The 18,434-nt window shown below is 51.3% G+C and overlaps 1 protein-coding gene across 3 annotated transcripts in view; it reads right to left on the bottom strand.

Moving 5' to 3' along the window:
• LOC147086575 (SHC-transforming protein 1-like) overlaps positions 1–18,434 on the bottom strand; it is a 172,731-nt gene that overhangs the window by 138,854 nt on the left and 15,443 nt on the right. The window contains exon 1 of one of the 3 annotated variants that reach the window (XM_085978715.1): positions 10,639–10,736. The exons of the other annotated variants lie outside the window; for them this stretch is intronic. Within the exon in view, the coding sequence (XP_085834841.1) occupies positions 10,639–10,650 (12 nt within the window). The 5' untranslated portion in view covers positions 10,651–10,736. Of the gene's footprint in view, positions 1–10,638; positions 10,737–18,434 lie in introns of those variants that run through there. 3 annotated transcript variants of the gene reach the window in all.

Genomic DNA, 18,434 nt, shown 5'->3' with positions numbered 1-18,434 from the left:
GCCTCTTCCACCCTTTCAGGCAGTGAGTTCCAGACCCCCACCACCCTCTGGGTGAGGAAAGTTCTCCTCAACTCCCCTCTAATCCTTCCACCAATTATTTTAACTCTCTGCCCCCTGGTTATTGACCCCTCTGCTAAGGGAAATAGGTCCTTTCTATCCACCTCAATTAAATCTCCCCTCAGTCTCCTCTGTTCCAAAGAAAACAACCCCGGCCTCTCCAATCTTTCCTCATCGCTAAAATACCCCAGTCCTGGCCACACCCGAGTAAGTCGCTTTCACCCTAACACTTTATTTTTCTGTTTTTCCTTGTTTCAATAGCTAGTGAAAGGTGGAATAAGAACATAAGAAATAGGAGCAGGAGTAGGCCAATCGGCCCCTCGAGCCTGCTCCGCCATTCAATAAGATCATGGCTGATCTGATCCTAACCGCCAATCCACTATCACAGAACCATCTCCTGAATCTAACAGAATTAGACACACGAAATAGGAGCAGGATCAGGCTACACGGCCCCTGGGCCCGCTCCGCTACCCACAGGGCCGTGACCGATCCGAACCTAGACTCATTTCCAAATTCCTGCCCTCTCCCCGTAACCCTTAATTCCCTTTACTTCTAGGAAACTGTTTATTTCTGTTTTAAATTTATGTAATGATGTAGCTTCTGCAGCTTTTTGGGGCAGCATATTCCATGGACCTGCCACCCTCTGAGTGACGTAGTTTCTCCTCATCTCAGTTTTGAAAGAGCAGCCCCTTATTCTAAGACTATGCCCCCTAGTTCTAGTTTCACCCATCATCGGGAACATCCTCCCCGCATCCACCCGATCCAACCCCTTCACAATCTTATATGTTTCAATAAGATCGCCTCTCATTCTTCTGAACTCCAATGAGTAGAGTCCCAATCTACTCAACCTCTCCTCATATGTCCATCCCCTCATCCCCGGGATTAACCGAGTGAACCTTCTTTGTACTGACTCGAGAGCAAGTATGTCCTTTCTTAAGTATGGACACCAAAACTGTACGCGGTATTCCAGGTGCGGTCTCACCAATACCTTGTACAACTGAAGCAATACCTCCCTATTTTTATATTCCAATGGATTGGATACTGCGCCTTTCGCTTGCACGAGAAGCCTTCAAATCCAGCCCAGGTTGCTGCGCTGAGCGCGTCTCTCTGCTGGAAGAGAGAACCTTATATCAGCGTGAATTGGAACAGCTTCGAGCCAGCTAGGTATGTGCTCTAAGCTGCCCCTAATTCAGAGGTCAGCTTTGGCTCAGGGGGCAGCACTCTCGCCTCGGAGTCAGAAGGTAGTGGGTTGGAGTCCAACTCCAGAGACTCGAGCAAAAAAATCTAGGCTGACACACCCAGTGTGGTACTGAGGGAGCGCCGCACTGTTGGAGGGGCGGTACTGAGGGAGCGCTGCACTGTCGGAGGGGCAGTCCTGAAGGAGCGCCGCACTGTCGGAGGGGCAGTACTGAGGGAGCACCGCGCTGTCGGAGGGGCGGTACTGAGTGAGCGCCGCACTGTCGGAGGGGCGGTACTGAGGGAGCGCCGCACTGTCAGAGGGGCGGTACTGAGGGAGCGCTGCACTGTCGGAGGGGCAGTCCTGAAGGAGCGCCGCACTGTCGGAGGGGCAGTACTGAGGGAGCACTGCACTGTCGGAGGGGCAGTACTGAGGGAGCGCTGCACTGTCGGAGGGGCAGTCCTGAAGGAGCGCCGCACTGTCGGAGGGGCAGTACTGAGGGAGCGCCGCACTGTCGGAGGGGCAGTACTGAGGGAGCGCCGCACTGTCGGAGGGGTAGTACTGAGGGATCTCTGCACTGTCGGAGGTTCTGTCTTTCGGATGAGACCTTAAACCAAGGCCACGTCTCAGGTGGACATAAAAGATCCCATGGCCACTACCAAGAACATAAGAAATAGGAGCAGGAATAGGCCACTTGGCCCCTTGAGCCTGCTCCGCCATTCAATAAGATCATGGCTGATCTTGGGCTCAAAATTACTTCCCCGTCCGCTCCCCATAACCCTTCACTCCCTTATCTTGTAAAAATCCATCTACTTCCTAACCTGAGCCCAATGTTTATCCTTCAACCAACATCACTAGATCATCTGGACAGGTTGGGTGATTGGGCAGAAGCATGGCAGATGCAATATAACGTGGATAAATGCGAGGTTATCCACTTTGGTGTCAAAAACAAGGCGGCAGATTATTATCTGAATGGCAATAGATTGGGAGAAGGGGAAGTGCAACGAGACCTGGGTGTCCTTGTGCACCAGTCGCTGAAGGTAAGCATGCAGGTGCAGCAGGCGGTTAAGAAGGCAAATGGTATGTTGGCCTTCGTAGCAAGAGGATTCAAGTACAGGAGCAAGGACGTCTTGCTGCAGTTGTACAGGGCCTTGGTGAGACCACACCTTGAGTATTGTGTGCAGTTTTGGTCGCCTTATCTGAGGAAGGATGTTCTTGCCATGGAAGGAGTGCAGCGAAGATTCACCAGGCTGATACCTGGGATGGCAGGAATGACGTATGAGGAGAGATTGGGTCGATTAGGCTTATACTCGCTGGAGTTTAGAAGAATGAGGGGATCTCATTGAAACTTATAAAATTCTAACAGGACTGGACAGACTAGATGCAGGAAGGATGTTCCCGATGGCGGGGGAGTCCAGAACCAGGGGTCACAGTCTAAGGATAAGGGGTAAGCCATTTAGGACAGAGATGAGGAGGAGGTGAACCTGTGGAATTCTCTACCACAGAAGGCAGTAGAGGCCAATTCATTAAATATATTCAAGAAGGAGTTAGATATATTTCGTAAGGCTAAAGGGATCAAGGGATATGGGGAGAAAGCAGGGACAGGGTACTGAATTTGGATGATCAGCCATGATCGCATTGAATGGCGGAGCAGGCTCGAGGGGCCGAATGGCCTACTCCTACCTTCTATGTTTCTATCTGGTCATTATCACATTGCAGTTTGTGGGAGCTTGCTGTGTGCAAATTGGTTGTCCTGTTCCTACATTACAACAGTGACTACACTTCAAAACTACTTAATTGGCTGTAAAGTGCTATTGGGACGTCCTGAGGTTGTGAAAGGCGCTGGTAAATGCAAGTCTTTTTTTTTTTTGCAGGAGAACCGATGAGAAATTGCAAATATCACAGTGCCTGTGGTCTGGGCTGAGTTACTTTGCTGGGGGGGCAGTGTGGAAAACCTTTACTCCGCATCTGACTGCTTTTCCTAACCTCTGCGAGCTCGATGCTGACACTAGAGGCTGGGATGAGAAAGTATTGTGTGTAATTCCCTCATTCTAGTCATCTCTCAACAACAACAACGTGCATTTATATAGCGCCTTTAACGTAGTAAAACGTCCCAAGGTGCTTCACAGGAGCGATTATCAGACAGAATTCGACACAGAGCCACATAAGGAGATATTAGGACAGGCGACCAAAAGCTGGGTCAAAGAGGTCGGTTTTAAGGAGCATCTTGAGGAGAGGCGGAGAGGTTTAGGGAGGGAATTCCAGAGCTTAGGACTGAGGTAGCTGAAGGCACGGCCACCAATGAAAATCGGGGATGTTCAAGAGGCCAGAATTGGTTGAGCGCAGAGATCCCGGTGGGTTGTAGGGCTGGAGGAGGTTAGAGAAACATAGAAGATAGGAGCAGGAGTCGGCCATTCGGCCCCTCGAGCCTGCTCTGCCATTTAATGAGATCATGGCTGATCATCCAAATTCAGTACCCTGTCCCTGCTTTCTCCCCATATCCCTTGATCCCTTTAGCCTTAAGAAATATATCCAACTCCGTCTTGAATATATTTAATGAATTGGCCTCTACTGCCTTCTGTGGTAGAGAATTCCACAGGTTCACCACTCTCTGGGTGAAGAAATTCCACCTCATTTCTGTCCTAAATGGCTTACCCCTTATCCTTAGACTGTGACCCCTGGTTCTGGACTCCCCCGCCATCGGGAACATCCTTCCTGCATCTAGTCTGTCTAGTCCTGTTAGAATTTTATAAGTTTCAATGAGATCCCCTCTCATTCTTCTAAACTCCAGCGAGTATAAGCCCAATCGACCGAATCTCTCCTCATACGTCATTTCCGCCATCCCAGGTATCAGCCTGGTGAATCTTCGCTGCACTCCCTCCATGGCAAGAACGTCCTTCCTCAGATAAGGCGACCAAAACTGCACACAATACTCAAGGTGTGGTCTCACCAAGGCCCTGCAGCAAGACATCCTTGCTCCTGTACTCGAACCCTCTCGCTACGAAGGCCAACATACCATTTGACTTCTTAACCGCCTGCTGCACCTGCATGCTTACCTTCAGCGACTGGTGCACAAGGACACCCAGGACTCCCCTGCCATCGGGAACATCCTTCCTGCATCTAGTCTGTCTAGTCCTGTTAGAATTTTATAAGTTTCAATGAGATCCCCTCTCATTCTTCTAAACTCCAGCGAGTACAAGCCCAATCGACCCAATCTCTCCTCATACGCCATTCCTGCCATCCCAGGTATCAGTCTGGTGAAGAGAGATAGGGAGGGGGGGGTGCGAAGCCGTGGAAGGAGCATAGCCCTTAAGAAAAAAAAACATTTTAATTGACAGACTGGCGATGTGACTGGCACAGGTTGCGGAAACAATCAAGTGCAGGGCAGCCCAATTAACAAACATTAGCAGGATACATTGGCGGAAAAACCGGGCTCCCTCGAGTCCTAACTGGGTCATGGTTATTGATCGGCAGGACTTCCACGCAGGGAGGAAGAGCAAAGATTCAAGAGGAAAAATCATTGTGTTACTGTGCACATCCCAATCAGCCAGCCAGCTGCTTGGTACGTTGAGGCGGAACGGAGAGGAGGACCTATACCAGGAGGGAGGAGAAATTGAAAGGGAGAATGAAATCAAAACAGCACCAAGCTTTTATGCGCTTCATTTAGGGCAGTGGCCTTTTTTTTAATAAATGTATTCATTCACAGGATGTGGGCGGCGCTGGCAAGGCCGGCATTTATTGCCCATCCCTAATTGCCCTCAGTGGTGACAACTGAATGGCTCGCTTGGTCTACTTCAGAGGGCAGAAGGACCAGGGAGAGGCAATATACACTTAATGGCGCAGTTTTAAAGAGTGTGCAGGGACACAGGGACCTGGGAGTTAATGCGCATAGGTCCCTGAAGGTGGCGGGACATATTGAGAGAGTGGTTAGCAAAGCATATGGGATCTTGGGCTTCATAAATAGAGGTATTGAGTACAAAAGTAGAGAAGTTATGCTGAATCTTTATAAAGTGCTGGTTAGGCCACAACTGGAGTATTGCGTCCAGTTCTGGTCACCACACTTTAGGAAGGATGTGAAGGCCCTTGAGAGGGTGCGGAGGAGATTTACCAGAATGGTTCCGGGGATGGGGGATCTTAGCTACAAGGACAGGTTGGAGAAGCCGGATTTGTTTTCATTAGAGCAAAGGAGGTCGCGGGGTGATTTGATCGAGGTGTACAAGATTATGACGGGTTTGGATAGGCTAGACGGGGAAAGGCTGTTCCCACTAGTTGATGGTACAAGGACTAGGGGACACAGATTTAAGGTTTTGGGCAGGAGATACAGGGGGGGGGAACGCGAGGAAAAACTTTTTTACGCAGCGAGTGGTGAGGACCTGGAACTCGCTGCCGACGGAAGTGGTGGAAGTGGAGACACTAAATGTTTTCAAGGGGAGACTGGATAGGCACTTGAGGGAAATAAACTTGCAGGGCTACGGGGATAGAGCGGGGGAATGGGACTGACTGGATCGCTCTACAGAGAGCCGGCACGGACTCGATGGGCCGAACGGCCTCCTTCTGTGTCATTATGACTCTATGACTTAAGAGTTTGGCGTGGTATTAGAGTCACGTATCGGCAAAGACCAGGTAAGGACGGCAGGTTTCCATCCCTAAAGCGACATTAGTGAACCAGTTGGGTTTTTATGACAATCCGGCAGCTTCACGGTCACCATTACTGATACGGGCTTTTTAATTCCAGATTTATTTAATTCACAGAATTCAAATTCACAAATAGCGGTGGTGGGTTTGGAACTTGCGTCTCCGGGTTACTCGTCCGGTAACATGAACACTGACGTAAGAGAACTGCTAGGCACTTGGTCTAAGCGTTAAACAAAGCTTTAATCAACTGTTTTACAACATGGAGGTCTAGTTGTGTCCTTCACTAGTTCCTGTTAAGAATGTCCTGCGCAAGCTGGGCCCGTGTCCGAGTATTTATACTCTCCCTGGACAGCGCCACCCGCAGGCCGCTCAGTATTATTTCAGAAGTCTTTCTTTCATGAATGACTGATTCATGTCAAACACTATGCTACCGTTTGCTGGCTTTTCAACATAAGAAACCCCGCAGGCGCGAACGTTTGAGTGGGCCGCGCAGCCCGTTAAAGGGACAGCGCACCAAAAAAATGACAGAACATTTTGTTTGTATTGGCCTGAAAAGTGACACAGCAAACTCCACAACAAAGTCCCCCGACAACGTGCATTTATATAGCGCCTTTTAACATAGTAAAACGTCCCAAGGTGCTTCACAGGAGCGATTATCAGACAAAATTTGACACCGAGCCACATAAGGAGATATTAGGACAGGTGACCAAAAGCTTAGTCAAAGAGGTGGGTTTTAAGGAGTGTCTTAAAGGAGGAGAGAGAGGCGGAGAGGTTTAGGGAGGGAATTCCAGAGCTTTCGGCCTCGGCAGCTGAAGGCACGGCCGCCAATGGTGGAGTGATGGATGCTCAATCGGGGGGATGCTCAAGAGGCCAGGATTAGAGGAGCGCCGAGATCTCGGATGGTTGTGGGGCTGGAGGAGGTTACAGAGATAGGGAGGGGGCGAGGGTCATAGAAGGATTTGAAAACAAGGATGAGAATTTTAAAATCAAGGTTTAAAATTGCCAATGTAGGTCAGCGAGCACAGGGGGTGATGGGTGAACGGGTCTTCGTGAAAGTTAGGACACGGGCAGCAGAACATAGAAACTAGGAGCAGGAGTAGGCCATTCGGCCCTTCGAGCCTGCTCCGCCATTCAACGAGATCATGGCTGATCATCCAAACCCTAGCACCCGGTCCCTACACCGACAGCCATCCCACCCAAGCCCTATCCCCGTAACCCCACATATTTAATCCCCCCTAACACTAAGGGCCAATTTTTATCATGGCCAATCAACCTAACCCGCACATCTTTGGACTGTGGGAGGAAACCGGAGCACCCGGAGGAAACCCACGCAAACATGGGGAGAATGTGCAAACTCCACACAGACAGTCACCCGAGGCCGGATTTGAACCCGGGTCCCTGCCGCTGTGAGGCAACAGTGCTAACCACTAGTTTTGGATGACCTCAAGTAGGATGCAAGATGGGAGGCCAGCCAGGAGTGAGTTGGAAGAGTCAAGTCTAGAGGTAACAAAGGCAATACTGTAGATACAAAATCATGTAGCTAAGTTATTTAGGAAAGGGAGGGGCGGGGGGAGAGATTGGGAAACAATTGAAAGGCCTCTTGTAAGCACCATGGGCATGAGGTTCATGCTACTATGGGTGTGGGCTGACGGGGAGGAATGGGTGGGAAAGGCCCACTCGGGAGGCTGTGTAAGCAGGAAGATAAACATTTGATGCAAGCGAGACAGCTGGGAATCTCCATGCCCACTGCATTGTGACGCGATGCCGTTCATATCCCAGAGTGACTGACGTGACTTTTGTTTAAAAAACCGACATAGCTACGCAAGGCCCATAGTGGGGCAGCACCAGGTAAAAAGAAAGACTTGCATTTCTATAGCGCCTTTCACGACCACCGGACGTCCCAATGAAGTACTTTTTGTCGTCACTGTTGTAATGTAGGAAACGCGGCAGCCAATTTGCGCACAGCAAGCTCCCACAAACAGCAATGTGATAATGACCGGATCATCTGTTTTAGTGATGTTGGTTGAGGGATAAATATTGGCCCCAGGACACCGGGGAGAACTCCCCCTGCTCTTCTTCCAATAGTGGCCGTGGGATCTTTTACATCCACCTGAGGGCAGATGGGGCCTCGGTTTAACGTCTCATCCGAAAGACGGCCCCTCCGACAGTGCGGCGCTCCCTCAGTACTGCCCCTCCGACAGTGCGGCGCTCCCTCAGTACCGCCCCTCCGACAGTGCGGCGCTCCCTCAGTACTGCCCCTCCGACAGTGTGGCGCTCCCTCAGTACTGCCCCTCCGACAGTGCGGCGCTCCCTCAGTACCGCCCCTCCGACAGTGCGGCGCTCCCTCAGTACCGCCCCTCCGACAGTGCGGCGCTCCCTCAGTACTGCCCCTCCGACAGTGTGGCGCTCCCTCAGTACTGCCCCTCCGACAGTGCGGCGCTCCCTCAGTACCGCCCCTCCGACAGTGCGGCGCTCCCTCAGTACCGCCCCTCCGACAGTGCGGCGCTCCCTCAGTACTGCCCCTGCGAAAGTGCGGCGCTCCCTCAGTACTGCGCTCCCTCAGTACTGCCACTCCGACAGTGCGGCGCTCCCTCAGTACCGCCCCTCTGACAGTGCGGCGCTCCCTCAGTACCGCCCCTCCGACAGTGCGGCGCTCCCTCAGTACCGCCCCTCCGACAGTGCGGCGCTCCCTCAGTACTGCCCCTCCGACAGTGCAGCGCTCCCTCAGTGCCACCCCTTCGACAGTGCAGCGCTCCCTCATTGCTGCCCTTCCAACAGTGCGGCGCTCCCTCAGTGCTGCCCCTCCAACAGTGCGGCGCGCCCTCAGTACTGCACTGGGATTGTCAGCCCGGATTATGGGCTCAAGTCTCTGGAGTGGGACTCGAACCCACAACCTTCTGACTCAGAGGCAAGAGTGAGCCACAGCTGACAAGTGGACAATGCTCTGACGTTATTTGAAAAGCTGTCTCAAATCTGGATATTTTCTTTTGCTTTACAGTCAGAAAGCAATTGCTCCTTAAGAGGCCTGAGTTATAAAAACATAACGTAAGTAATAGGAGCAGGAGTAGGCCATACGGCCCCTCGAGCCTGCTCCACCATTTAATCAGGTCATGGCTGATCTTCTACCTGAACTCCACGTTCTCGATCCCCGTATCCCTCGATTCCCTTAGTGTTGTGAGGAAAGCTTAGAAACAATTGGGGGTAAATTTCCATCTTCACCTCATGGGCAGAATCTGACAGAGTGTATCGTCCGTCCGTTATAGAGCCCGGCCGGATATCATTCCAATGAAATCAAGATACCAAGTGGAATTAGGAAAGGTTAATCCTGAACGCTGCTTCAAGTTAAAACAGGGCTGCAAGACAAGGGGATAGAGGTACAAAATTGTAAATGGCACGTCAGGAGTGTGATGGAATACTCTCCACTTGCCTGGACGAGTGCAGCTCCAACAACATAGGAACCAAGGCAGGTAGAAACATAGGAAAATAAGAACAGGAGTAGGCCATTCGGCCCTTCGAGCCTGCTCCGCCATTCAATACGATCATGGCTGATCCTCTATCTCAATACCATATTCCCGCTCTCTCCCCATACCCCTTGATGCCTTTTGTGTCTAGAAATCTATCGATCTCCTTCTTAAATATATTCAGTGACTTGGCCTCCACAGCCTTCTGTGGTCGAGAATTCCACAGGTTCACCTCCCTCTGAGTGAAGAAATTTCTCCTCATCTCAGTCCTAAATGTCCTACCCCGTATCCTGAGACTGTGACCCCTCGTTCTAGACCCCCCCCAGCCAGGGGTAACATCCTCCCTGCATCCAGTCTGTCTAGCCCTGTCAGAATTTTACACGTTTCAATGAGATCCCCTCTCATTCTTCTAAACTCTAGTGAATACAGGCCTAGTCGGCCCAATCTCTCCTCATACGACAGTCCTGCCATCCCAGCACCAGTCTGGTGAACCTTCGCTGCACTCCCTCTATGGCAAGTATATCCTTTCTTAGGTAGACGGAGCCGAGACACAGATCAGCCATGATCGAACGTGGAGGACTGGACAGGGTAGATGCTGAGAGGCTGACCACTCGAGAAGCTCGACACCATCCAGGACAAAGCAGCCCGCTTGATCGGCACCCCATCCACCACCTTAAACATTCACTCCCTCCACCACCGGCGCACCGTGGCTGCAGTGTGTACCATCTACAAGATGCACTGCAGCAACTCGCCAAGGCTTCTTCGGCAGCACCTCCCAAACCCGCGACCTCTTCCACCTAGAAGGACAAGGGCAGCAGGCGCATGGAACTCCATCACCTCCAAGTTCCCCTCCGAGTCACACACCATCCTGACTTAGAAATATATCGGCCGTTCCTTCATCATCGTTGGGTCAAAATCCTGGAACTCCCTCCCTAACAGCGCTGTGGGAGCACCTTCACCACACGGACTGCAGCGGTTCAAGAAGGCGGCTCACCACCGCCTTCTCAATTAGGGATGAGCAATAAATGCCGGCCTTGTCACATCCCGCGAATGAGTTAAAAAATAGCTACTCGTAGCAGAAGACTGGCCATGCTGCATTTCTACTTTCTAAGCATTTTACGATGGCTGATTATTGAAACGATTTTCGGTGGGAGCCGCTTCGTAATATTAAATGATTGTTCACCCAGTGCTGAAATCTAAAAAGGTTATCGCCAAGGGCAACTCTTCCTTTTTTGAACTGTGCGCTCATGCTGATTGCACCCGCCACCAAGCACCCTGCACCCGCCACCAGAGGAAATTCGTTCTTACCACATATTCCATCTCCCGCAGTGTCGAATTAACGTACTGGGCGGAGGGAGCAGGCACAGCCGGGGCTTCATCCAGTACAAACCTAAGCCGGTAACAAACTGGGTTAAACGGACACAGCAGAGGAATCACACGAGCAGTCACAATCACAGCCGCTGCCCCTGGCAGGCTGCGCTTCGTTCTGCGCAGCCTTTTTCTTTTAAGGCGCGCGCTCCATTTTAAATTTCTGCACGTGTGTGGCGTTTACAATGTAAAAGCCAGCGGGCGGCCGCACCTTGGCGGGAACATTGTTCACAGCAACACCATGCCGTGCACTTAGAAACATAGAAGATAGGAGCAGGAGTAGGCCATTCGGCCCCTCGAGCCCGCTCCGCCATTCAATGAGATCATGGCTGATCATCCACATTCAGTACCCTGTCCCTGCCTTCTCCCCATATCCCTTTAGCCTTAAGAAATATATCGAACTCCTTCTTGAATATATTTAATGAATTGGCCTCAACTGCTTTCTGTGTTAGAGAATTCCACAGGTTCACCACACTCTGGGTGAAGAAATTCCTCCTCATCTCAGTCCTAAATGGCTTACCCCTTATCCTTAGACTGTGACCCCTGGTTCTGGACTCCCCCGCCATCGGGAACATCCTTCCTGCATTTAATCTGTCTAGTCCTCATAGAGTTATACAGCACGGATAGAGGCCCTTCGGCCCATCGTGTCCGTGCCGGCCATCAAGCCCTGTCTAATCTAATCCCATATTCCAGCATTTGGTCCGTAGCCTTGTATGTTATGGCATTTCAAGTGCTCATCCAAATGCTTCTTCAATGTTGTGAGGGTTCCTGCCTCCACAACCCTTTCAGGCAGTGAGTTCCAGACTCCAACCACCCTCTGGGTGAAAAAGTTCTCTCTCAAATCCCCTCTAAACCTCCCGCCCTTTACCTTGAATCTATGCCCCCTAGTTATTGACCCTTCTACTAAGGGAAAAAGCTCCTCAGTATCCATCCTATCTATGCCCCTCATAATTTTGTACACCTCAATCATGTCCCTCCTGTTAGAATTTTATACGTTTCAATGAGATCCCCTCTCATTCTTCTAAACTCCAGCGAGTACAAGCCCAATCGACCCAATCTCTCCTCATACGTCATTCCTGCCATCCCAGGTATCAGTCTGGTGAATCTTCACTGCACTCCCTCCATGGCAAGAACATCCTTCCTCAGATAAGGCGACCAAAACTGCACACAATACTCAAGGTGCGGTCTCACCAAGGCCCGTACAACTGCAGCAAGACATCCTTGTTCCTGTACTCGAATCCTCTTGCTATGAAGGCCAACATACCATTTGCCTTCTTAACCGCCTGCTGCACCTGCATGCTTACCTTCAGCGACTGGTGCACAAGGACACCCAGGTCTCGTTGCACTTCCCCTTTTCCCAATCTATTGCCGTTCAGATAATAATCTGCCTTCCTGTTTTTGCCACCATCGTGGATAACCTCGCATTTATCCACATTATACTGCATCTGCCATACATCTGCCAAATCACCCAACTTGTCCAAATCATACTGGAGTTTCTCGGCATCCTCCTCACAACACACACGCCCAACCCAGCTTTGTGTGGAGATCCATTGTACGTGAGGGCACCCTGGTCTCCCCTTAGCTGTCCAGGGGTTAATGGCAAGGTGGGGGGCGGGGGGTTCAATTGATGTCAAAACTGAGATGATAGATTTTTGTTAGGTATGGAACATAGGAAAATAGGAGCAGGAGTCGGCCATTCGGCCCTTCGAGCCTGCTCCGCCATTCAATATGATCATGGCTGATCCTCTATTTCAATACCATATTCCCGCTCTCTCCCCATACCCCTTGATGCCTTTTGCGTCTAGAAATCTATCGATCTCCTTCTTCAATGTATTCAGTGACTTGGCCTCCACAGCATTCTGTGGTCGAGAATTCCACAGGACCACCACCCTCTGAATTTCTCCTCATCTCAGTCCTAAATGTCCTACCCCGTATCCTGAGACTGTGACCCCTCGTTCTAGACCCCCCCCAGCCAGGGGGAACATCCTCCCTGCATCCAGTCTGTCCAGCCCTGTCAGAATTTTATACGTATCAATGAGATCCCCTCTCATTCTTCTAAACTCTAGTGAATACAGGCCTAGTCGGCCCAATCTCTCCTCATACGACAGTCCTGCCATCCCAGCACAAGTCTGGTGAACCTTCGCTGCACTCCCTCTACGGCAAGTATATCCTTTCTTAGGTAGATGGAGCCGAGACACAGATCAGCCATGATCGAACGTGGAGGACTGGACAGGGTAGATGCTGAGAGGCTGTTACCCCTGGCTGGAGCATCTACAACTAGGGGATCATAATCTCAGGATAAGGGGTCGGCCACTCAGGACTGAGATGAGGAGACATTTCTTCACGCAGAGGATTGTGAATCTTTGGAACTTTCTACCCCAGAGGGCTGCGGAGATCAAGATTGAGATCAATAGATTTTTGGACTCGAGGGGAATCGAGGGATATGGGGATCGGGCGGGAAAGTGGAGTTGAGGTCAAAGATCAGCCATGATCTTATTGAATGGCGGAGCAGGCTCGAAGGCAGAATGGCCGACTCCTGCTCCCAATTCTTGTTAACAGAATGGCGGCAGAGGCTCGAGGGGCTGAATGGCCTCCTCCTGTTCCCGTGTGTCCCACATTAGCAGATTTATTGAGATTGACGCAAGAAAACTACGAGGCACTTGGTCTAAGCGTTAAACAAAACGTTAATCAACTGTTTTACAACATGGAACATAAGAACATAAGAAGTAGGAGCAGGAGTAGGCCATACAGCCCCTCGGGCCTGCTCCGCCATTCAATAGGATCATGGCTGATCCGAACCTAGACTCACGTCCACTTCCCTGCCCGCTCCCCGTAACCCCTAATTCCCTTATCAGCTAGGAAACTGTCTATCTCCGTTTTAAATTTATTTAATGTCGCCGCTTCCACAGCTCTCTGGGGTAGCAAATTCCATAGATTTACTACCCTCTGAGTGAAGAAGTTTCTCCTCATCTCAGTTTTGAAAGGGCAGCCCCTTATTCTAAGATTATGCCCCCTAGTTCTAGTCTCACCCATCAGTGGAAACATCCTCCCCGCATCCACCCGATCAAGCCCCCTCACAATCTTATATGTTTCGATAAGATCGCCTCTCATTTTTCTGAATTCCAATGAGTAGAGGCCCAACCTACTCAACCTTTCCTCATAAGTCAACCCCCTCATCTCCGGAATCAACCGAGTGAACCTTCTCTGAACTGCCTCGAGAGCAAGTATATCTTTTCTTAAATATGGAAACCAAAACTGTACGCAATATTTCAGGTGTGGCCTCACCAATACCCTGTATAACTGCAGCAAGACTTCCCTGCTTTTATACTCCATCCCCCTTGCAATAAAAGCCAAAATTCCATTGGCCTTCCTGATCACCTGCTGTACCTGTATACTAACCTTCCGTGTTTCATGCACCAGGACCCCCAGATCCCTTTGTACTGTAGCACTTTGCAGTTTCTCTCCATTTAGATACTAACTTGCTCTTTGATTTTTTTCTGCCAAAGTGCATAACCTCACAGTTTCCAACATTATATTCCATCTGCCAAATCTCTGCCCACTCACTTCGCCTGTCTATGTCCTTTTGGAGGTCTAGCTGTGTCCTTCACTAGTTCCTATTAAGGATGTCCCTGCGCAAGCTGGGCCCATGCCCGAGTATTTATACTCTCCCTGGACAGCACCACCCGTAGGCCGCTCAGTATTATTTCAGGAGTCTTTCTTGCATGAATGACTGATTCATGTCAGAGTTCAATGCTCGAACTTGCTGTGGGGGGATTCACTCTCAACCCCTGAGATGCCAATCCAGGATTGTAACCGCTACACGACCGGGCGCAAGTTCAAATACTGGTTCTCAATCAATCTGCATATATTTCAAGCTGCTGACGCGAACAGATCTCAGTGCTGGGATTTAGGATTTAATCTACCAATTCGGCAAAAGGGCTGGAACAGCCTTTTCAAAAACCTCCAAGCCCACAAAATACGGCTCTCGCTGCTTAGCTGTGGATGATCGGGGAAAGGAGGATTCACAACGGCGCGGTTGCCGCAAATGTAACCCAAAGGAGTCTGAAGTGGACGACAGGAAATTCCACAACCGGTGTACATGTTGGTTTTACAAGGCTCCCTCTGTGGCTCGTGCTCCATTGGGTATTCCCCCATCCCACACAACTGCACTTCCCTTCTCTCACTTCCTTGCTTGGACCAGTTCAAGGAAACACAGCTCGTTATACATCACGCCAAAAGAAACACAGCCGGTCACAGCAACAAGTATTTATACCGCGCAGTAAAGCGTCCCAAGGAGCGTTATCAAACAAAACCCAACCCCGCGCCACATAAGGAGATATTAGGACAGCTGACCAAAAGTTTGGTCACAGAGTTATACAGCACAGAAAGAGGCCCTTCGGCCCATCGTGTCCGCACCGGCCATCAAGCCCCATCTATTCTAATCCCATTTTCCAGCACTTGGGTCCGTAGCCTTGTATGCTATGGCGTTTCAAGCGCTCATCTAAATGCTTCGTGAATGTTGTGAGGGTTCCTGCCTCTACCACCCTTTCAGGCAGTGAGTTCCAGATCCCAACCATCCTCAAATCCCCTCTAAGCTTCCTGCCCCTTACCTTGAAACTATGCCCCCTGGTTATTGACCCCTCTACTAAGGGGAAAAGTTCCTTTCTATCTACCCTATCTATGCCCCTCATAATTTTGTACACCTCAATCAGGCCCCCCCTCAGCCTTCTCTGCTCTAAGGAAAACAACCCCAGCCTGTCCAGTCTCTCTTCATAGCTGAAGCGCTCCAGCCCAGGTAACATCCCGGTGAATCTCCTCTGCACCCTCTCCAATGTAATCACATCCTTCCTATAGTGTGGCGACCAGAACTGCACACAGTATTCCAGCTGTGACCTAACTAGCGTTTTGTACAGCTCCATCATAACCTCCCTGCTCTTATATTCTATGCCTCGGCTAATGAAGGCAAGTATCCCATATGCCTTTTTAACCACCTTATCTACCTGTCCCGCTGCCTTCAGGGATCTATGTACATGCACACCAAGGTCCCTCTGATCCTCTGTCCTTCCTAGGGTCCTACCATTCATTGTGTATTCCCTTGCCTTGTTAGTCCTCCCAAAATGCATCACCTCACAGAGGTCGGTTTTAAGGAGCGTCTTAAAGGAGGAGAGAGAGGCGGAGAGGTTTAGGGAGGGAATTCCAGAGCTCGGGGCCCAGGCAGCTGAAGGCACGGCCACCAATGGTGGAGCGATGGGAATCGGGATGCTCAAGAGGCCAGAATTAGAGGAGCGCAGATATCTCAGGGGGGTTATAGGTGGTTACAGAGATAGGGAGGGGGCGAGGGCCATGGAGGGGATTTGAACACAAGGATGAGAATTTTAAAATCGAGGTGTTGCCGGACGGGGAGCCAGTGTAGGTTATCGAGCTCAGGGGGTGATGGGTGAACGGGACTCGGTGCGAGTTAGGACACGGGATGCCGAGTTTGGGATGACCTAAAGTTTACGGAGGGTAGAACATGGGAGGCCAGCTAGGAGTGCATTGGAATAGTCAAGTCTAGGAGGTAAACACAAAGTGCAACATTAACTCAAATGCCTGTCATCGCCGTGTCGTCACTCAGCCACAGCATATGCGTTTCATTAGAAAATTTAAACCACACTTTATTTTGAACAGAAATTATTTTTTAAGTGCGGCCAGCCAGTCCCACGTCCCCTACGCTGGCTACACGGGGCAAGTGTTTTGCCAAGTGTGGCATGGAGAACCACATGACATGAATCAACTGAGCGGCCTGCAGGTGGCGCTGTCCAGGGAGAGTATAAATACTCGGGCACGGGCCCAGCTTGCGCAGGACATTCTTAACAGGAACTAGTGAAGGACACAACTAGACCTCCATGTTGTAAAACAGTTGATTAAAGCTTTGTTTAACGCTTCGACCAAGTGCCTAGTAGTTTTCTTACGTCACCACATTGGCCAGAAAGGGATCAGGCTCAAGCCCAGCATCCATCGTATCTTGCTTTAGTTTCCCTGGAGTCTGCGAGCTATGGATTATCCCCCAGGCACGTTTCCATTTAAAAAAAGATATTGTAAATGTAAAATAAACGAAAAACCCAACTCCCTAGACCGAAAAATTTGCCCCATCCCTCCTTTGCCCCGTATGCTGTTGGCCTATTCCTGAAGTGGACACTCGCCAGAGCCAGAAGAGGTTAATGCCAGACTCAATGCTCCATGCAAAGAGCGTCCTGGAGACAATCCAAGGTAATCCTCCCCAAAATTTCCCCCCCCCCACCCCCGCGCTTCCAGGCAACTAGATACTGCAGGAATGCCGTGCTTCACAATAGGTGCCTGGTACACAAAGAGGAACCGTCAAGGGTCACACTTCAGCCCTTGCGTCAGCCGTGTCTCAGTTGGTAGCATCCTCGCCTGATGTCAGAAGGTTCTGGGTTCAAGTCCCACTCCAGAGACTTGAGCGCAAAGATCAAGGCCGACACTCCTAGTACCAGTACTGAGGGAGCGCCGCACTGTCGGCGGGGCGGTACTGAGGGAGCGCCGCACTGTCGGAGGGGCGGTACTGAGGGAGCGCCGGTACTGAGGGAGCGCCGCACTGTCGGAGGGGCGGTGCTGAGGGAGCGCCGCACTGTCGGAGGGGCGGTACTGAGGGAGCGCCGCACTGTCGGAGGGGCAGTATTGAGAGAGCGCCGCACTGTCGGAAGGGCGGTACTGAGGGAGCGCCGCACTGTCGGAGGGGCGGTACTGAGGGAGCGCCGCACTGTCGGAGGGGCAGTACTGAGGGAGTGCCGCACTGTCGGAGGGGCAGTACTGAGGGAGTGCCGCACTGTCGGAGGGGCAGTACTGAGGGAGTGCCGCACTGTCGGAAGGGCGGTACTGAGGGAGCGCCGCACTGTCGGAGGGGCGGTACTGAGGGAGCGCCGCACTGTCGGAGGGGCAGTACTGAGGGAGTGCCGCACTGTCGGAGGGGCAGTACTGAGGGAGTGCCGCACTGTCGGAGGGGCAGTACTGAGGGAGTGCCGCACTGTCGGAGGGACGGTACTGAGGGAGCGCCGCACTGTCGGAGGGGCGGTACTGAGGGAGCGGCGCACTGTCGGAGAGGCGGTACTGAGGGAGCGCCGCACTGTCGGAGGGGCGGTACTGAGGGAGAGCCGCACTGTCGGAGGGGCAGTACTGAGGGAGCGCCGCACTGTCGGAGGGGCAGTACTGAGGAAGCGCCGCACTGTCGGAGGGGCAGTACTGAGGGAGCGCCGCACTGTCGGAGGGGCAGTACTGAGGGAGCGCTGCGCTGTTGGAGGTGCCATCTTTTGGATGAGACGTTAAACCGAGGCCCCGTCTGCCCTCTCGGGTGGATGTAAAAGATCCCATGGCCACTATTTCGAAGAAGAGCAGGGGGAGTTCTCCCCGGTGTCCTGGGGCCAATATTTATCCCTCAATCAACATCACTAAAAACAGATGATCTGATCATTATCACATTGCTGTTTGTGGGAGCTTGCTGTGCACAAATTGTCTGCCGCGTTTCCTACATTACAACAGTGACCACACTTCAAAAAGTACTTCATCGGCTGTAAAGCACTTTGGGACGTCCGGTGGTCGTGAAAGGCGCTGGAGAAATACAAGTCCTTTTTTTCTTTAAACTTCCGTTGTCTGGCGTATAGATCATCGAAAGGCAGAGTGGTTCCTGAGGGAGTGCTTATTGTGGGTGCATTCTCTACAGATCCTCTGCGCCTGGGCCA

Source organism: Somniosus microcephalus, unplaced genomic scaffold (assembly GCF_052327205.1).
Source record: "Somniosus microcephalus isolate GS21.2 unplaced genomic scaffold, FLI_Smic_1.0 unresolved_chr7, whole genome shotgun sequence".
NCBI classification, from domain to species: domain Eukaryota; kingdom Metazoa; phylum Chordata; class Chondrichthyes; order Squaliformes; family Somniosidae; genus Somniosus; species Somniosus microcephalus.
Note: the sequence above shows the minus strand (reverse complement) of the source record. Positions and strands in the feature narration are given on the sequence as shown.